Source organism: Trichosurus vulpecula, chromosome 6 (assembly GCF_011100635.1).
Source record: "Trichosurus vulpecula isolate mTriVul1 chromosome 6, mTriVul1.pri, whole genome shotgun sequence".
Taxonomy (NCBI): Eukaryota; Metazoa; Chordata; class Mammalia; order Diprotodontia; family Phalangeridae; genus Trichosurus; species Trichosurus vulpecula.
Window position 1 is genome coordinate 89,750,328 of NC_050578.1, and position 22,243 is coordinate 89,772,570.

The window sequence follows — 22,243 nt, forward strand, 5'->3', positions numbered from 1 at the left end:
CTCCATACAACCAGCTCCTAGTTTATTGATTAATTCAGTGGATGGCTTACTTCCAATTTTATTGATCTCTCCTTTGATTTTCAGGATTTCCAATTTGATGCTTAAATAAGGATTTTTAATTTGTTTTTTTTCTTAGTTTTTTTTTAGTTGCATACAAAATTCAATGATCTGCACTTTTTCTGTTTTATGGATGTATTTGTTTAGAGATATAAATTTTCTCCTAGCTACTTCTTTGGCTGTATCGCATGAATTTTAGTATGTCGTCTTATCGTTGTCATTCCTTTTAGTGAAATTACTGATTGCCTCTATGATTTATTCTTTGACCTGCTCTTTCTTTAGAATTAGATTTTTTTTTTCCTTTTTATACATTTGTCCTGTTTGCCCTTATGCTTCCAGCACATTTCAATGAAATTGTTTGGAATTTTTTTAAAGGATTAGATTATTTAGTGTTCAATTATTATTTTTGTAAATCTATCTTCCCTTGGACTTTTTTGAATGTTATTTTATTACATTATGATCTGAATGGGATACACTTAATATTTCTTCTTTTCTGCATTTGATTGTGAGGTTTTCATGTCCTAATATATGGTCGACTGTGTTTTTGTTTTTTGGTGTGTGTGTGTGTGTGTGTGTGTGTGTGTGTGTGTGTATGTGTAGGTGCCATGTACCACTGAGAAATTGGTATATTCCTCTTTATCCCCATTCAATTTTCTCCAGAGGTCTATCATATCTAACTTTTCTGAGATTCTATTCATCTCCTTAACTTCTTTCTGATTTGTTTTTTGTTAATTTTGTTAGATCTAATTCTGAGAGGGGAAACTTGTGTCATTAGTATAGTTTTACTGTCTATTTCCTCCTGTAACTCATTTAATTTTACCTTTAAAAATTTGGATGCTATACCATTTGCCACATATATGTTTATGTTTACTATTGATATTATTTCATTGCCTAAGATACCTTTTAGCAAGATTCAGTTTCCTCCCCTATGTCTTTTAAGTAGGTCTATTTTGTGTTTGTTTTCTCTAAGATCATGATTGCAACCCCTGTTTTTATTTTTAATTCAGATGAAGCATAATAGATTATGCTCCAGCCTTTTATCTTTACTCTGTGTCCCTGTGCTTCAAGTATGTTTCTTTTAAACAAAACGTGGAAGACTTCTCTCCTTATTCTTCCTCCCCCTCTTCCTTCCCCCCCTCCTCCTCCTTCCACTCTGCTATCTGCTTCTCTTTTATGGGTGAATTCATCCCATTCTCATTCACAGTTATCATCACTAACTGTGTTTTCTTCCAACCAATTCATTCTCTTTCTCTCTCTATTTCTCTGTCTCTCTGTCTCTCCATCTCTCTGTCTCTGTCTCTCTCTCCCTCTCTCTCTCTCTCTCCTCCTTTTCCATAGTTTTTAAAATTTTTTCTGAGTATTGTCTCTGCCAATCCTCTCTCCTTTCTATCATTCCACCCTCCTTATCTATAAGATAAGATAGATTTCTATACCCAACTGAGTGCCCATGTCATACCCGCTTTGACACAGTTCTGTTGAGGGCAGGTCCAAGTTTTACCCCATCCCATCTTTTCCTCTGCTGTGATAGGTCTTGCATGCCTCTTTATATGAGATAATTTACCCCACTATACATGTCCCTTCCCTCTTCTCCTAGTGTAGTCCTCTTTCTGAACCTTTTTTTTCTTTTTATATCATCCCATCAAAGTAAGCTCATACTCACACCTTCTGCCCTGTATGCTCTTCTAACTGCCTCAATAATGATAAGCTTCTTAAGAATTACAAGAATCCTCTTCCCCTTTAGGGATGTACACATTTTCACCTTATTGAATGCCTTATATTTTCTCTTTGCTGTTTACCTCTTTATATTTCCATTAAATACCCATTTTTCCTCCTGCAGAATTATGCTCAGTTTCATTGGGTAGGTGATTCTTGGTTGTAATCCTAGCTCTTTTGCCCTACAGGATATCACATTCTAAGCCCACAATCTTTAATTTAGAAGCTGCTAAATGTTGTGTAATTCTGACTGTGCCTCCACAGTAGTTGAATTGTTTCTTTCTGGCGGTTTGCGATACTTTCTTTTTTAACCCAGTATTTCTAGAATCTGATGATAATATTCATGGAAATTTTAATTTTGGTATCTTTTTCAGAAGATGATTAGTGTATCCTTTCAATTTTTATTTTACCCTCTGGTTTTAGATATCAGGGCAGTTTTCCTTGATAATTTCTTGAAAGATGATGTCTAGGCACTTTTTTGATCATGGATTTCAGGTAGTCCAATAATTTTAAAATTACCTCTCCTAGAACTATTTTTCAGTTAGTTGTTTTGCCAATAAGATATTTCACATTTACATAAAATCCTTTTTTGAGCTCTTCTAAGAGTTCTTTTTAGGTCTGATACTAATTCTTATTTTCTCAAATGAGCTTTAAGGTTACTTTAAGGAGTTTCCTTTGCTTTTTCCTCTTACTCTCTTCTTGTTCTCCTTTTCACTTTTCTTCTTTTTATTTTCCACAGGAAACAAAAGTGTTAGAAAATTTAAAGTCATTATAATATTAAGTATCCTGTAATTTCTCTAATTTCCCTTTATTTCAGAGCAGATTACCAAGTCAAATTCAAGGGCTTCTAAGCAGACCCCATTTCTTCAAGGCCTGGTATATCCATTTGGTTTGACATCTTTTTTTAACTTGAGCATATTAAACAAAATCTGTCAGAAACACCAATTATTTTCTATGCTGGAACTGTGGTTTCATTTGTAAAGGAAAGATTTGTATGTATTAGAGTTGGAATTTGAACACAAATCTTATTTATTTTAAGGCTAGCTTTCTATCCATTGTGCCATGGCTGCTTCTAAGCTAATCATTATCACTTTCTCTCTGTTCCTCAGTCTCTGCCTTTTTCTCCCCTTTTCTTCCTTTCTTTCTCTTGCCCTGTCTTCCTCTCTCTCTCCCTCTTTCCTCTATTTCTCCTCTTCCCTCTTTTCCTCTCTGTTTCTTAAAATTTATTCTCAAATCAAATTTTATCACAAAAATCTTAATTCTCTTCAAGGTTACCTTTCCATTCAGAATCAGTTTTATGCACTAGAATACAAAGCCCTCAAAATATATCTTCAGCATCACTGAAATATAGAGATTGTAGAGACAGAGAAGAAATTCATCTTTTTTGTTTTAAATTAATAAGATATTTTCTCAAATGAGCTTTAAGGTTACTTTAAGGAGTTTCCTTTGCTTTTTCCTCTTACTCTCTTCTTGTTCTCCTTTTCACTTTTCTTCTTTTTATTTTCCACAGGAAACAAAAGTGTTAGAAAATTTAAAGTCATTATAATATTAAGTATCCTGTAATTTCTCTAATTTCCCTTTATTTCAGAGCAGATTACCAAGTCAAATTCAAGGGCTTCTAAGCAGACCCCATTTCTTCAAGGCCTGGTATATCCATTTGGTTTGACATCTTTTTTTAACTTGAGCATATTAAACAAAATCTGTCAGAAACACCAATTATTTTCTATGCTGGAACTGTGGTTTCATTTGTAAAGGAAAGATTTGTATGTATTAGAGTTGGAATTTGAACACAAATCTTATTTATTTTAAGGCTAGCTTTCTATCCATTGTGCCATGGCTTAGCTATCACTTCTCTCTGTTCCTCAGTCTCTGCCTTTTTCTCCCCTTTTCTTCCTTTCTTTCTCTTGCCCTCTCTTCCTCTCTCTCTCCCTCTTTCCTCTATTTCTCCTCTTCCCTCTTTTCCTCTCTTTTCTCTCCTATCTTTCCCACTTTTTTATTTTTATTGTTGTTTGTCTTTTTATTGTTGTTTGTCTCCTCTCTCTTATCTCCTTCACATGCAAAAAACAGACACACAAAATAGTTCTTTGAGAATTATTTGATGTAGTTGAGGTGGAATGAGTCCCTTCAATGTAGTGGAATGCTCCCAGGATGTCCATCCTAGTTTTGCTGATTACTACATATTTGACCTTGGGTAGGTCATTTAACCTTTTTGTTTCTCAGTTTCTTTGGCTATAGTGTGATAAGATTTGAATAATGTCTAACAGTGAGATCCAAAATTCAAGGGAATCACATATTTAGAAAAACAGATGATCAGAATCTAATTTTAAAGATATTTGACAAGCCTCTCCTCCCCTCCTCTTGAGAAACAACATCTAAGAGATCTATTTAGAGTGTTTTATGATGACTTCTATGCTGTAAAAGTGATGCTGTCATTTTCTTACATACCATGTATATAAATATTTAGATACAGGGGCATGTTTTTAGTCTACAAATCATTACAAGAATCTACTATTCCCTAAACATGCTAAAATGTGAGTGGAATACCTGCTGTTATCATTAGAATTAAGTTGTGCTCTTTGTTTTGACAATTAAAGAATAAAGAAGCTTCAAGATAATATATTATTATATAGGATACCCTGGTATATTTGTTTTTAGTGGTGAAGTTGAAATTATCTCTCTCATCAGCCTAATAATTATAATAATAATATAATATTAAAGCAAATACACAGGTAAATTGTATAGTTGGTTGATTGGTTATTTTGTTGGTTGATGTCCTTTGGTCTCCAAGAAGACCAAAATGGCATCACTGTGTTAGAGTCAAATTACAGTGTGTCTGACTGTGGCTGGTCGGACCAGTATGAGCTCAGAATATTTTACCACAGGTCAGACACAAATAGTCCATGTGGATATTTGGGATGGATTCTCTAAATTTGCACATCTCATGTTTCTTATGAGCTACCTCATTCCTGGTATAAATAAGTCATTTGCTGCCTTAGCTGTTCATTGACTGTTGTAACTTATTGTGCTTCCACAAATTATCGACTGAGAAAGACTTTCCTACAGGTGGTGTTTTTGCTGTTCAAAGAAGAAACAACCAGGAAACAACTGGCCTCATTTCTCCTGCTAAGAAGCAAATGCAAGTTCTGCCTGAATGCAGCAGAGACCTATTGTAGCACCTCAGGAGTATTCTTAAGTATCATCAGCAGTCTCAGCCAGCCATTAGTGCATTATCTTGAGGCTCTACATCATTAGTTTAAATTAGACTCACTTAATAAGCCAGCTGGTATTCTCCTTGACACACTGATAAGCAGACTGTTCCTCACAATTCAGTAATGTCAGGACTGAAACTTGAGATCCATCAGCATCATTGTCACCATCATCATCACCATCACACCTATATAAAGGGTGCTGTCTTTCACAAAAATAGATGGTGATATCAGACCATCATCTGTATGCTGTGCCTTTGATTTATTTTTTTTCCTTGTGTTTCTCATTGGCTTGAGTAGCGTTCTATTCTGTAAGGTTCCTGAGAGTAAACAAAACCTGGCTTCCATAGAGGTTAAGGATTTGCAAAATACTTTGCATACATTTTTTTCCTTTGAACCCAACAACAATTTTGTAAGCTCATAATACTACAAGTAATAGTCTCATTTTGCTTTGGTAACTGGCTCAGTGACTTGCTCGTAGTCACACATTTTGTAAGTTTTGGATGCAGAATTTGAAGCATGGTCTTCCTGACTACAAATCTAGGAGACTATCATGGCAAATTGCCTCTGCTCAGTATAGTTGAAGACATCCCAGGTGATGCAAAAGTAAATTTGCAGTAAAGATGCAAAGTAATTGTGCCATGAGGCATTATTTAGCTATAGTTTTGTAAATGTTCATTCATGGATGATCTTGGGATGTCTTTTAAACATAAGGTAAAACAAGTTTTTAAAAGTTTCAACAAAAACTTTTTCTGAATAATTGAGTTCTTCTAATTTTGAGAAGCAGAAGTATAAAATGTTAAAAGGAAGAAATTTGGTGAGGGAGAAGAATGGGCTAGCAGATAGGAGATAGAAAATTCTTCTCACAACTATGTCATGAATAAATAACAATATTTACTTGAGAGATAATGTGGCATAAAGGGCATAATCCAGTCCTTGCTTTTGGAAGAACTTTGAGATCTTACCACAAACCCTTAATAATTGTGTGGCTCAGAGAAGCTATGATCTTTGAGCCTCAGTTCCTTTATGTAGAATATGGAGGTCTGAGTGATGTGTAAGATTCCTTCCTTCCCTAAATCTATGATCCTAAGGATATTATAAACTTTAAAGTAATCACCAAATGTCTTAGCCATAGCTGTGTGTGTGTAGTGTGTGTGTGGGTATGTGTAAGCTGAGTAAGTTGCAAAGAATACATGATGTGGAATGAGAAAATTAGCTTCCAAATCTTGGCTCTATTATTTACTGTTTCCATAGATTTGGGAAAGAGAAAATTATATTTCATGATCTCTAAGTCAGCTAGGTGGCACAGTGGATAGAGTGCCAACCCTGGAGTGAAGAAGACCTGAGTTCAAATGTGACCTTAGACACTTACTATCTGTATGACCCTGGGTAAATCACTTAACCCTGTCTGCCTCAGTTTTCTCATTTGCAAAAATGAACTAGAGAGGAAATGGCAAGTCACTCCAGTATCTTTGCCTGCCAAGAAAAAGCCAAAGGGGTCACAGAGAGTCAGACGCAACTGAACAACAACAACAAGGCCTGTTATATGATTTGTAATAGATGTCAGTTTTCTCGAAACTCTCCCTGACCTCTATCTCAACTAGTCCCTTACAATAAAAATCTTGGCAGCTTATTGGTAGATTTCATGATTGGCAGGCACCAAGATCAACTTGGAAGCTAGAGTCAGGTCTTATACTATACCATGTGGCTTTCCTTTCCATCCTTTGAGATAGAGAAGCCAGGAATGACACTCCCTCTTCTTTACCCTTAAAAGTAAGATTTAGGGTAAATAGCCCAAACACACTCAGCGACAAAGTATCCAATAAATCAGTGGTGAATGTGGGACTATAAATTTGGAATTCTTTCCTAGCATCTTTTGTGAATGGAGAACTAATTTTTGCAAGATGACTAATTTGGGCTTTGGAGAAATTTTCTTTTCTCTCTCTGAAGCCAATGAGGACTGTGCATGACTTTGGTCTCCTTAGAATCGTGCTCTAATGTGGCTGTTTGGAAAAATGAACCATATAGTTATCAACTGTGTTAATCTACCATTTCTCCATACTCAGTTTTAATAGGCCATAATTATTATGCCTTCAGTTACATGTGAATAATTACATCCATAGATCTGGGTTGAGGTATTAATAAGGGAGAAGAATCAAGGATAGTAATACTAGCATAACTCATATAATACATTTTAGGTTTACATGGTATTTTTCATGATAAACCAGTAATGTAGATAGTACAAGTATTATCACTTAGATATCTAATCCATATTCATGTCCTATCCCTCTACTAGACAACAAGCTTCATCAGGCCAAAGGCTGTGTATTTAAACTGCATTTCTTCCAGTGGTTAGAATAGTGTTCTGCACATAACAAATACAATAAATTTTTATCTGATTGATATTTCATTTTAATTTTGAGATATTTTATTTTTACTAATTACATGTAAAGACAAATTTAACATTCAATTAAAAAAATGATTTCCAAGTTTTCTCCCTCCCTCCTTTAGCTCCCCCCTCGCTGAGACAGTAAGTAATTTGATAAACGTTATACATGTGCAATCATGTATAGTCGTGTTGTGAAAGAAGACACATAGAAAAAGAAAAAAAAGGACCAAAAATAAAGTGAAAAATAGTATGCTTCAATCTGTATTCAGTCTCCATGAGTTCTTTCTCTGAAGGTGGATAGTAGTTTTCATCATGAGTCTTTTAGAATTGTCTTGGATCATTGTATTGCTGAGAATACCTTAGTCATTCACAGTTGGTCATTGTATAATATTACTGTTACTGTGCATAATGTTCTCCTGGTTCTGCTCACTTCACTTTGCATCAATTCAACTTTTTCCAGGTTTTTTTTTTCTGAAATTATCCTGTCTGTCATTTCTTACAGCACAATAGTATTCCATAATGATCATATACCACAACTTGTTCAGCCATTCCCTGATTGATGGACATTCCCTCAATTTTCAATTCTTTACTACCATAAAATGAGTTGCTGTAATGACTTTTGTACAAAAAGAATTTTCCATTTTATATTTTTAATCCCTTTGGGATTGAAGGGTATTCACTGTTTTATAGCTCTTTGGGCCTAGTTACAAATTTCTCTCCAAAATGATTAGATCAGTTCACAACTCCACCAACAGTGCATTAGTGTCCCAATTTTCTCACATACTTCCAACATTTATCATTTTCCTTTTCTATGATATTAACTAATCTTATAGGTGAAAGGTGGCACCTCATACTTGTTTTAATTTTCATTTCTCTAATCAATCGTGATTTAGAGCATTTTTTTCATGTCTAGCTTTTTTCTTTTTGTATGACTATATGTAGATAGATAAAACTGTCTATTCATATCCTTTGACCATTTATCCATTGGTGAATGACTTGTATTCTTATAAATTTCACTTGGTTCCCTATATATTTGAGAAACGAAGCCTTTAATTGATTGATATTTTACTGAAAATAGAATTGATGTTTAGAGAGGAGTCTGAATTTCACATGGCTGATAAATAAGGGAACTATGATTTGAACCTAGGTCTTTTGACTGTATGTTCATATTCTTTCTTCAATCCTTTGTTCCTTAAGGTAACAGCTTAGTGAGTTTCAGATCATAATGCAGATCTTTGGAAAAATAGAATTATTTAATTGTTCAGTGCACAATAAAATCATAGGAATGAATAAATATTTTAAATCCATTCCTCTTAACACCAACCCCAAAGACATTCTGAGAATAGTTGGGAAGGTTAGGTTGATTTTTTAAGAAAATAACATTTAGTTGAAGAGATTATTCAGTTCCCCTTGTTTGGAGGATGGCTTTCCTTTTACTTGCTTAATGACCAATAATCTACAAAAAATGAAAGGTAACATAAAATCCCTCAAAAATCACATTATTACATAGTTCTTGGTACTTATTTTAGGGGAATACATTTTGAGATGGGACTGTTTTGGACATTTTTAGGGAGAAGTATCTGTTTTTCAAAACAAAATGTATCTATCAAGTAGGGGAGAAGAATCACGAAAAAAATTTTCTGCATCAAATTCCATTTTTTCTAACATATAATCCAATATGGAGCTCCCCCCATTATTTCTGCTTCCTGTAGATTATTCTTCACTAGCCCACTGAGAAGTTTTAAATTATGAATTGGAAAATGGAGAATCTGCTGAGGGTGTGCAACCTTGCCTTTGCCGTAAATACTTTTAATCCTGGTTGAGAGGTGTTTGTATCGAACACATTTTGTTTTATGTTATGTGAGTACAAAATAGATTGAAGTAACTGCTCCAGGAAATTACTTTTAATGAAAAAAGATAGCATTAACCTGTAGAAATAGTAGCTCACAATTAGAATGACTCAAATAACAACTTCATGGTAGTAATTTCTTTTCAGTTTTTAAATTAAATGCCTCATATTATAAATGTTAACTGAAAAAACAAATCTACTCTGCCCAGCAGGGTGTAAATCAAGAAAAAAACCTTTTTTTCCTATAATGGTGGTCTTCTCATTAAAGAAACTGAATTAGGAAACATGTTAATAGAGATATGGCACCATATGAAAGTGTTTGCTTTCTAATACTATAGATTGTCAAAACCTCAGATCAGCATTTGTTGGAAAGTTGAAAGCTTTGTTGAAATATATTGCTCCCTTTGCCTCCTCAAAAGGATCAAAATTCAGCTAAAGAAGCTGGCCTGTGTTCATTAAATGAATAAAACCTAGGAAGAGTAAGTAAACACTTGACTGATAAACCATTTTTTCTTTAGTTTCTTAAGAGCTCTTGTGTGGCACACAATTTAATTAGTTGTTGAGTGAGCATATAACTATGTCGTGTGCAAATAATGAACTTGTATGAATGTTTGATTAAAGTATGGTGAATCCAAATCCATCAGAGAACAACTTCACTCATCAGATACCTATTTTATTTTTATTTCTTAAATCTGGCTGCTGCAAGACCTGATTCAGATATCATTTAATTAACTTTTTTAAAAATTCTGAAAATGATTGAAGGTATTTTTTTCCTGTTATAGGCAGTTAGCACAGACCCTGTCCCTGTGAAATTGCACTATGACAAATCACATGACCAGGTATGGGTGCTCAGCTGGGGAACCCTGGAAAAGACCTCACCAACATTACAGGTTAGTATATTTCGTGTTTTTTGTGAAGATCATGATCTTCAAAAAGTAATATTTAATCTTGGGGGTAAGGAAATGGAAGGGAACATGCATTTATTAAGTACCTACTATGTGCCAGACACTATGCTAAGCAGTTTTACAAATATTATTTCATTTGATCCACAAAACAACTATAGGAGTTAGGTGCTGATTATTATGCCCATTTTATGACTTAAGAAAATGAGGCAGGGGGCAGTTAGGTGGCACAGTGAGTAAAGCACTGGCCCCGGAGTCAGGAGGACCTGAATTCAAATCCAGCTTCAGACACTTGACACACTTACTAGCTGTGTGACCTTGGGCAAGTCACTTAACCCAATTACCCTGCCTTCCCCCCTCCAAAAGCAACAACAACAAAAAACAAACAAACAAAAATAAAGAAATGAGGCAGACAGAAGTTAAGTGACTTGTCCAGAGTTAGATGGGTAATAAATGTAGGAGTCTGGATTTGAACTCACATCTGCCTGCCTCTAGGAGAAAAGAAGGATTGACCTTCTGTCCACTGAAAGATTACTGGTACCTTTTCCCAGTCTTTTTGGAAGGATGATTCTAACCTGACCATCTGTCTTTATTCACCAAACTCTAAATTGTTTAACCTAAGGCTAAGGTTCAAATAATCTAGTAACTGAAGCAATACAGTAGTGCAGATACAGGTAATTTTATTTGTTTTTCTTTTTTAACATTGCAAATATCTTTATTAAGTTTCCTGTTTAAAAAAAATAATTGATGCATAGAAGTAAAAATCCCTAAGAGAACTAATCCATTATTCAATTAAAGTTTTACAAAGTGTATATTTTTTCACTTGATATTTCGAAATGTTTATCATTGCAAAGTAATGAGAAACCTGCTTATTTGTCTTCCACTCATGATCTTTACAAGCTATATGAAAAAGTAGTCAGCATGTGGGAACCTGAACCTTCAGTCCTTGAAACTACATTTTTCATTATGTTCCTTTTTAAGAAAACATCATATAATAAATTTAAAATAGTTTTAAAATTGCTTATTGTCTAAATACATTCTAGACATGTTTCTTTTAATTTTTTTATGACACATGCTTGTGAGTTATATTTATAAATCATTGTTTTCCCTTGGGTCAGACTGTCTCCAAAAAGCAGGTTAGGTACAGTAAATGCCTCTGTACCCTGGTGCCGAATGGCATCCAAGAGTAGCAGGTAGCTGTCATTTCTTCTCCCTTAATCGCACCACCTTTGGACAATTTCAAACCTCCAACCCCAGGCCAGCAGGTAAAATGATGGATGTTCCTACTGAGTAGTCTGACATAATTTCCTCATTCATCTCTAGTATTCAAAGGAAAGAGAGCATATTTTATGTGGTATTGAATTTGTTTAAAGATATCTGAGATTACACCTCTTAAAAAACACAATGTATTTTAACAAGATATTTTTTATAAGATACAATTTTTATTGACAATGCAAAAAACAAGAAACTCATTATACTTAAAGTATTTAAAATCTAGGTGTACCAATAATATATGTACATCTGTAATGCATATATATTAGTAAACTTAAATTCTCCAGCGGATCTCCTCAATGTATTTTTGCCAGTGGTGATTATAACCTAACCATGCCTTTTGCATGACTCTTGTTGACATCCTCTATAGGGGATTCACCCTTGGTTCTTAGGTTCTTCTTCTCTGTCTCCCATGTTATATGGAGACCACTGCATAATGTGGGTGTTCCTCTTTATGCTTTATTCAGGCCCACCTTCTTTTCTTGTTAGATATCTCTCAGATAACATTATTATCCTGCTTCTTTTGTACAATGTGCTCCACCTATTTAAGACCATTATCTGCCTTCTCCTTGCCCTGTGGGTTACCTACAATTTGGATTGCTCAGAGACTGTAATATTCCATGAGTTACAGTCCTATAGCATTCCTGAAAGAACACTGATGTTAAAAAACATCGGATTTTGTATCATAGAAAAGCTTGAAACTTTTGAAAGCACTGTACAATTCCCCAAATGGTATCTAGCCTTCTCATTTCCTCCTATTCAATTGAATTGAATTTGTTCTTTATCCTAAAGGAGCACAAAAAGAGCCTTTATAGTCCTGGAGTAGGAAGAATGACATGATGAGCGTTGTGTTTTAAGAAGATTAATTTTACAGTTGTTTGAAGAATGGAATGTCTTGGGAGCGGGGGCCAAAAGAGAGATACTGAGAAGGAGGACAGGCACATAGTTAGAAGCCTTCTGCTATAGTTCAGGTGTGAAATGACAAACACTTGAATTTGAGCAGTGGTGTTGCAATTGAAACTGAAAGGGTAAACAATAGGAAGAAAACTTTAATCCATATGAATTAGTAGCTAAATAAATGTGAGAGTTAGGGGAGATGCTGAAATTTAAATGAAAATGGCACTTTTTGTCTGTTGACTGTTAAATTCTGGCCTAATGAGGGGCATCCTAACCCATTTAGATGCACCTCACTTACCTGAGATAACCTATTTTACTCCCATTAGGAAAAAAAATCATTTTAAATGTCTCTTTTCATTGTCATTTTGTGATATTCCGTCTTTCCTCACACTCTTATCATCTCAGATTTGGTCACTAGGTTTTCATTTTTGTCTGGAAGCAGGGGAACTATATGTTTGCCTTGTCCCTATACTAGTCAATCACTTTTCTGCCACTAGTCCTTGAAAGGCCAACTGAAATGTTTCTCCCTCCATCAAACTACCCTGATTACCCAAGGTAGCATTTATCTTCAGTTCAATTAAGGAAAATATTGAATGCCTAGAATGAGCAATTCAATGTGCTTGACTCTTTGAACACAAGGGTAAGAATGACACATTCCCCACCCTCAAGCAGATAATATTTCACCCAGGCATAAGTAGCATTTATACAGGAAATATAGGGCATGATAGGTGCAAAGGAACAATCAGAATCTGAAAAAAAGAGAAAACACATACATCTGTGGGGAAAAGATTTGGCTGGAATGGCTGAGAATATCTCACAAAGGAATGGACAAAAGATGTGAACCTTGAAGGAAGAGAAAGATTCTAAAAGATAGAGATGTTGAGGGAATACCTTCCAGCCAAGACAAAAGGGGAAAATGCATTGAAGTGAGAGATAATATGTGTGTGTGTATACACACATGTAATTGAGAGATAATATATACATACCCACATATATACACATACATACATATACACATATATATGCATATATATACACACACACACACATATATATATATATATAATCATATATATACATATATGATCAGTTTGGGTAGAATATAAAGTATATGAGAAACAGTGTGAAATCACTTTGAATTGAAAAGATGGAGCCAGAGTATGATTGTAAGAATGGGATATTGGAGTCAGATCAAAATGCTGGATTGAAATATTTATGCTTTGTCCAAAAGACAGTAGGGATCCACTGTACATTTTTAGCAGTTGGCAAGTATGCATCATGTATCTTGGGAAGGTATTTTTTTTCTCCTAGGTGCCAGAAAGACTGGAATCAGGGAGATGAATTCAGGGTCTGTAACACTAATCCGTGCTAAAGATAATGAGAGCCTGAGATAGACTGTTGACAATGTAATTGGGGTAAAATGACAGATCTGAGAGGTATTGTGAGGACAAAATCTATAGGACTTAGCCACTATTTAGATGTGATGGAAACTGGTGTACTTCGAGAAGTAACCTGGATGGACAATTAGGAATTTTTTTTTAAAAAAGTATGAAACATTGAAAGTCAGAGAGGTAAGTGAACCAGAAGAGATCAATATTACTGAAGCCAAGGGAAAAGAGAATATCAATAGCCATAAAATGGTTAAAAGTGGCAAATGCAGATATAGCAAAGAGAATCAGGGCCAGGGAGGGAGACATCATATTTAATGATTAAGACTTACATTGCTAAACTTGAGTGATCAAAGGTTGAGAGTTTTAGGGTATAAAAATCAGAAGAGGAAAAGGAAAAGGGACTCAAGTTTGGGGTACATTAACATAATATAATGGAAAGAATGCTAGATTTGGAGCCAAATGACCCAATTTGAAATCTTGGCTTTGCTCCTCACTACCTACATACTGTGTGATTTGAATCATTTATCTTCTCTAAAGCTCACTTTCCTCATTTGTAAAATGATGGAAGTTTCAACTCAAAATTTTAAACCTGTGGTTGATTGGAGAACAGAAAAGAAATGAGAAACTAAAGGTTGTGGACAGATTGGGGGGGGGGGGGTAAATCGTAGAAGAGATCAAAGGATAGGAGGTTGCAAGTAGAAAGGAAAATTTCATTTTAAATCGTTGGAAATCTAAAGTGTGTCCATGTCTTTGTATACCTTAGAGTATAGATGGAGATTATAAGAAATGAGAAGTTTGATGAAGAAGGATAGGGTGTTTGGAAACATTATCAATCTGAAAAAAAAATGAAAGCAAATATGAGAGAAGAAGATGGGATACTGAAGAACTTGGGCCAGATATTGAAAGTGGCTTAGATGGCAGTAGATAATAGCAACAAGGGTCAGTTGAGAGAGATAAAATTCAATGTTATGAACTTCAAAGGAAGAGAGATTGCTAAATGGTGACACGAGGGAAGATCTTAAAAAGTAACCAGAGGGAACAAGAAAAATCCCAGCTCCTTCTTTTGGTTTTATATTTTGGAGTGGCATGAGAGAGAAGGAAGTTGATTGTGTTCTAGGATTTGTTGTTGCATCTTTTGCCAAACCAGTAGTAGCATATAAGGTTACTATGAAAAATCGTATTGAATTGCCCATGACTTACAAAGCCTGACAATTTTACTGAAAGTGATGACAGGAAGTAACTCTTTAAAAGCCTTGTTGTTTTTGTTTTAAAATATTTATTCAAAATGTGTGAATTTAATTTACATTTTGTTTCATTTAATACATGAGCCTGAGTTGTACTTAATCATGCTTCTCATTATTTAGGTAATAACACAGGCCAGTGGCACTGTTTCTCACCACACAATTCACACCCAGCCAGTTGGGAAGCAATTCGACAGAGTTGATGACTTTTTCATTCCTTCTACAACTCTCATCATCACCCATATGAGGTAAGTACCATAATGAGGCACCCTGCTTTTTGTTTGGCTCTAAATGAAGAAGCCACTTGGAAGCAATGAGTAAAATTTGCAGGGTGTCTATTTGGACTTTATATAAAGAGAATTTTTCTCACAATCAAAGTTGCCATGAGTAAAATGCGCTGACACAGAAAGTACTAAATTTCTTCCTACTGGAGGATTACGAGGATTACAAGGCCACATAATCTATTGACAATATTATAAAAAGAATTCTTCCTATGAGTTAGACTTAGATGACCTTTGTGTTCCCTTTTCCACTCTCAACTGAAATGCTGTGAAATCACAATTTCAGAATTTAAATAATATAGTATATACAAACATATGAACAACTCACCTAAATATAATACCAGATGACTCAAAATTACTAATTCAATAAACTGCCTAAATTAGATTATTTTCTTTACTAATCCATTTCATTCTTTCCATTAAAGTCCTATTCTGATCCCTCACCTTCCTATGAAGGAAACTGTTGTGTCATAAAAATTATGTAAATGGAGCATAAGCTCCAACTAAGCTGAAAAAGCTTTGAGAATTCTGCCTTTCATGCATTACTGGCTCATTTACCTTCATGTTATATAATATTTGTTAATAGCTTTTGTATTCTCTTTGAGGTTTTATTCATTTTACCTTCTGGTTTTAATTTTCTGTCTTTTTCATTTATCTGCCTGTGCACTTGGTTTTAATTCAATTTTCTCTTGCTGTCTTTTGTGTATTACCTTTTTATCTGCATTAATCCATCAATCACTTTCTGATCCCTCCTTCCCAGCCCACGCTAATAAGCATATCACTGAAGCTAGGCTAGAAGGCTGCCTTCTCCTTACCTTATTGGAAGATAATAAATTTCCTGATTAAATCTTGAGTAACCCTTTGAGGGGACAGTACTAGGCCTGCATGGGTTTCAGACCTTTTATTTTTCAGGCCTAGTGTGGAGCTTGCAATGACACCCTTCCCAGTGCATTGATCTGCTCATTTAGCCCAGTTTATCCTAGATGGATGGGTGATAGGCAAAGGTGTTCATGCAGTCACTGCAGCAGAAGAGGGTTCCCATCATAGGACCAAATACGCCTCAAGCTTGTGAATTTGCTTGTGTTTGGGCATAAGCCACAGAGACTGATGGGACTGAAGAACTAAGTTGAGTACGCTAGATATTACAGTTCTCCAGTGTTAATTAATTTTAAAAATTCATCTGTTGGGGAGTTCTGGCTTTTTTCTTCTGTGAATTTAGTTATAATTACTCTGAATTTTGTGTATAATTCTTTTTGGTGGTGAACAGTGTTGAAGAGTTGAAGAGGTTCAGGGAAAATAATCTACTCTCTCCTTGGTCCAATGGAGAGTCTTTACGTTTAGGCTCACCAAAGCAACAATCTTGCTAATTTCAGAGTCTCCATGTCAGATGTTTGGCTACATTTTTTGTCTGTGTGTTTTGTTTTATACTGAAGCAGTCTCTGAAGTCATTGTTCTAAAGCAGAGGTATCAAACACACTGCCTGTTGACTGACTGTATGTACCTGCGACACTCATATTTGAGGTGCCAACTACATTAAAATATAATTGGGAATATTTAACAAAATAAATAAAAAATCGATAAAACATATATACTACATTTTAAAACTAAGTCAAAATACAACTCACAAAGATCCTTATATGTAAATTGGTGGCCCCCATTTGTATTCAACTTTGATACAACTATACTACAGTTTCCAAGGTCACAGTCTTTGCCAATTGAGAGATTATCTACAGCAGGGGTAGGGAACCTGCAGCCTGGAGTCCACATGTGGCCTTCTAGGCCCTTGAGTGTGAACTTGTAACTGAGTCCAAGTTTCACAGCACAAATCCTTTTATAACGGGGATTTGTTTTATGAAGTTTGGATTCAGTCAAAGGGAACTAACCCAAGGACCTAGAAAGCCACCTACGGTCTTGAGGCTGCAGGTTCCCCATCCCTATTCCATACCAATGAAATCACTGTTTTACAGAGTCTAAGTATGAAATCAAAGAAGTTATATGGTACTTTGTAATCTAACATGTTATAGAAATGTGAGTTATCATAAGCATTCTTACTTCGCAAAGGCTTTTTCTAACAGGAATAATGAGATAGAGTTTATGAACTGTTTTATTTAGAAAGAACCTAAAGCAATCTTGAAATGAAGTACCAAAGTATTCTAGCCAGAATTTCCCCAAGGAGGTAGTGGCAAGCGAAGGAAAATAGCATCTTAGAGACAGAGGTAGTCATGCCGTCATGATACCGTAAGCATTTCCTAAAGGAGAAAACAATCTTAGAAAAATCATTAAAATGAATGATTAAGTGTGGTGCATTTAATAATAATAAAAGAAAAGAGTACCTTTGCCTCTGGTGATAATACGATTGCTCATGATGTTCTAAAAGAGCCAGAATATGTGATGTTATCAGTGAATTTTATTCAACAAGCATTTATTATGCAATTGTGACAGACAATAGGATTACCAAAACAGGTTCCTTTAAGTTAGAGAGGAAGAACATGATTGTTATTCAAAGACTAGGTTTGAAAATTCTCCTCTCCAAGTGGGCCTCAGAATGATGAATTTTTCAGTCACAGAAGCTCTCAAAGGCAATATCATAAGAGTAGTATGACTTGCATCCATGGAGTAATTACCTGTAAATCCAACTTCACAGATCATTGTGATATTATGCCATTATCAGAATCATAAGATCTAGAATTGTAAGGGCCTTCAGCTGTCATCTAGTCCAATAAACACTCTCATCATAAGAAACTGATCCAGAGAAGATTGCATGTTTTTTGTTTTTTTTTTTTTCAAGGTCACACAGTTAGCAGAGTCAAGATTTGAAACCAGGTCCTCTGATGCCACATCTGTTTCTCTCTATATATCATCACATTGTCTTAACAATTTTTTTTAAAACAGACTATTCAAACTATAAATTCTTGTGGCAGATCTCCACTGTCCTTGGAGCTAAATCGGGGGAAGTGAGAGAGGAGCTGTGTTCAGGAAGTGACTTGGAATAATTAGTTGGCAAAATTCTTTTTTACTACCCTTCTATATGGTGATACATCAAAATGTAGAATTCGGCCATAGATTTTGATTTCTGTGTTGGCAACTTCTGTATTAAAATATATATGTTTAGTGAACTGATCTAGTATCAGTTTATGTAAATTGAAAAAAAACTTCTGATACTTATTAACATGATAAAAATAGGTAAGAATGCACTCTGGTAGAAGTGACAAGGAAATGATAAGGGAATGAGGATGCTACTAAAGTGAAAATTTGGTCTTTTCATTCATTTTTGATTTATCAGGAGAGAAAGAAAAAATGATTTTTAGCTTTAGGAAATATTTTCATTGAATTGAAATACATCAGTAGTTTTCCAATATATCTAGGTGTAGTCAGTTAAATGGATAATGTACTCTATATGGGCAAAATCCTATTTTAATGAGCTTGAAGCAGTATCCAAATTGTTTTATTGTACTCAAATGTCATTAAACAGAATTAATCACAAGAAGCAGAAGCGGTGCTTTGGTGTTAGCGATATATTGTATATGGCAGCAGCAAAATCAAGGGAATTCGTGTCTGGCACATAGTAGGTGTTAAAAGTGTTTGATATGTATGCAAAATTTTTCTACTAAAAGATATTTCACATTGTCTTCCATTTTTTTCATTCCTTTGGTTCTGTTTTTTAATATCTTGATTTCTCATAAAGTCACTAGCTTCCATGTGACTTAAACAGGTCACCTGAGCCTATTAATGGATGGGGAAAGTCTTCCCATCAAGCAAAAAATACACTAACAATACACAAATATTCAAGCAATATAGTATAGTGGAACAAACAGTGATTCTGGAATTTGAGAAGCCAGATTCAAACTTAGCTCTAACATTAATGTCTATGTGAATTTGGGGTAAGTCACCTTTCTGTATCTGTTTCCTCATTTATGAAATAAGAGATCTGACTTTAGAACTATGATCTTATTGGTCAATTAGCATCCATTTTTTAAGAACCCACTATGTGTTAAGCACTGTACTAAGCCCTGGCAATATGAAGATGGCTATGAACTTCAAATTTACTTGTCAATTTCCCAAAGGAAATATAGCCCTCTTTCTCCTCCCCTTATGGGAAATGTGTATATTGTATGTGCAAAATATATTTCTTTTGGGAACCTGGATCTACCGCATTCATTTTCCCCATCTGACTAATACAACTCATCCAAAGTAATTGTCAGCATCTAAGAGACAAATACAGTGTAAGTGAATGGAACTGATTTTCTGACATTCTAAGCATTCATTAGACTGTGATCTCAGGTCTACAAGTGTTCTAGGAGTAAAAGTATTTTCTTAGTCCAGAAAAAGGTATTAGTAGAAAATACTACTTTCTGCCCTAAGTGCAGGTTTTGAAAGAGGAAAATAAGTTAGTGTGTGACTGACTTTTGAAGGAAGAAATTCAAGGCATTCAGAAAACTGACACTGATCATGTGCAAATGGACAGCTAGTTGGCACAGTAGATAGAGTACCAACCCAGAAGTCAGGAGGACTCATTTTCCTGAGTTTATTTTATTTTATTTTCTTAAACAACAATAGGACCTTGAATTCAAGGCAATATTTATTTATTTAATATTTTTAGTTATCAGCATTGATTTCCACAAGAGTTTGAATTACAAATTTTTTTTCCTCATTTCTACACTACCCCCTACTCTAAGATGGCATATATTATGATTGCCCCATTTCCCAATCAGCCCTACCTTCTGTCTCCCCACTCCCTCCATCCCCTTTTCCCTTACTTTCTTGTAGTGCAAAATAGATTTCTATGCTCCATTACCTGTATATCTTATTTCCTAGTTGCATGCAAAAACTTGTTTTTGAACATCTGCTTTTAAAACTTTGAGTTCCAAATTCTCTCCCCTCTTCCCTCCCCACCCACCCTCTCTAGGAAGGCAAGAAATTCAACATAGGCCACATGTGTATCATTATGCAAAACCCTGACACAATACTCATGTTGTGAAAGACTATATTTTGCTCCTTCCTATCCTATCCCATTTTATTCAATTTTCTCCCTTGACCCTGTCCCTTTTTGAAAGTGTTTCCTTTGGATTGCCTCCTCCCCCTATCTGCCCTCCCTGCTATTGTCCCTCCTTTTTATCCCCTTCCTCCTTCTTTCCTGTGGTTTAAGATACCTAATTGAGTGTGTATGTTGTTCCCTCCTCAGGTCAAATCCGATGAGAGCAAGATTCACTCATTCCCCCTCACCTGCCCCTTCTTCCCTTCCAACAAACTGCTTTTTCTTGCTACTTTTATGCGAGATAATTTACCCCATTCTATGTCTCCCTTTCTTCCTCTCTCAACATATTCCTCTCTCATCCCTTAAGTTGATTCTTTTTAGATATGCCTTCATATTCAACTCACCCTATGCCTTCTGTCTATATATATTTTTATATGTATGTGTATATACATATATATACGTATATATAATATATATATATAATATATATATATATATATATATATATATAAATGTATGTATGTATGTGTGTATATATATTCCCTTCAGCTACCCTAATAATGAGTTCTCATGAATTATACATATCATCTTTCCATGTAGGAATGTAAACACAACAGTTCAACTTCAGTAAGTCCCTTATGATTTCTCTTTCTTGTTTACATTTTCATGCTTCTCTTGATTCTTTTGTTTGAAAGTCACATTTTCTATTCAACTCTGGTCTTTTCAATGAGAAAGCTTGAAAGTCCTCTATTTTATTGAAAATCCATATTTTGCCTGGGAGCATGATACTCAGTTTTGCTGGGTAGGTGATTCTTTGTTTTAATCCTAGCTCCATTGACCTTTGGAATATCATATTCCAAGCGATTTGATCCCTTAATGTAGAAGCTGCTACATCTTGTGTTATCCTGTTTGTGTTTCCACAATACTCAAATTGTTTCTTTCTGGATGTTTGCAGTATTTTCTCCTTGATCTGGAAGCTCTGGAATTTGGCTACAATATTCCTAGGAGTTTTCTTTTTGGGATCTTTTTCAGGAGGTGATTGGGTGGTTTCTTTCAATTTCTATTTTACCCTCTGGTCCTAGAATATCAGGGAAGTTCTCCTTGATAATTTCTTGAAAGATGATATCTAGGCTCTTTTTTTGATCTTGGCTTTCAGGGAGCCTAATAATTTTTAAATTATCTCTCCTGGATCTATTTTCCAGAGGAGTGGTTTTTCCAATGAGATATTTCACATTGTCTTCCATTTTTTCATTCCTTTGGTTCTGTTTTATAATATCTTGATTTCTCATAAATTCACTAACTTCTACTTGCTCCACCGTAACTTTTAAGGTGATATTTTCTTCAGTGGTCTTTTGGACCTCCTTTTCCATTTGGCTAATTCTGACTTTCAAGGCATTCTTCTCCTCATTGGCTTTTTGGAGCTCTTTAGCCATTTGAGTTAGTCTATTGTTTAAGGTGTTGTTTTCTTCAATATTTTTTTCAGTATTTTTGGGTCTCCTTTAGCAAGTCATTGAGTTATTTTTCATGGTTTTCTTGCATCACTATCATTTCTCTTCCCAAGTTTTCCTCCACTTCTCTAACTTGCTTTTCCAACTCCTTTTTGAGCTCTTCCATGGCCTGAGACCAGTTCATGTTTTTTTCTTGGAGGCTTTTGATGTAGGCTCTTTGATTTTGTTTACTTTTTCTGGCTATATATTTTGGTCTTCTTTGTCACCAATGAAAGATTCCAAAGTGTGAGTCTGAATATGAGTCTGTTTTCACTGCCTGGCCATGTCCCCAGCCAACTACTTGACCCTTGAGGTTTTTTTTGTTTTTGGTCAGGGTATGACTGCTTGTAGAGTAGAGAGTACTTTGTCCCAACCTTTAGGGGATGTGCTATTGTTTTCAGAGCTATTTCTTCACAGCAAGCTCTGCCACACCAGCTCTTCTTCTCCCCCAAGAACCTCCAACCCTGACCGCGATTCAGATCTGAGCAGGCTCTGCACTCCTGCTTTGATTCACCACTTAATTCCTCCCACCAGGTGGCCTTAGGGCTGGAAGAAACTGCAGCTGTAGCTTTGTAAGCAGCCT

At 35.2% G+C, this 22,243-nt stretch overlaps 1 protein-coding gene across 1 annotated transcript in view; it reads left to right on the forward strand.

The window, feature by feature from the left end:
- The window catches only part of LOC118854676 (follistatin-related protein 5), a 227,600-nt gene that overhangs the window by 152,870 nt on the left and 52,487 nt on the right, over positions 1 to 22,243 (forward strand). The window contains exons 6-7 of the mRNA XM_036764982.1: positions 9,997 to 10,104; positions 15,041 to 15,165. Of these exons, the coding sequence (XP_036620877.1) occupies positions 9,997 to 10,104; positions 15,041 to 15,165 (233 nt within the window). The remainder of the gene's footprint in view (positions 1 to 9,996; positions 10,105 to 15,040; positions 15,166 to 22,243) is intronic.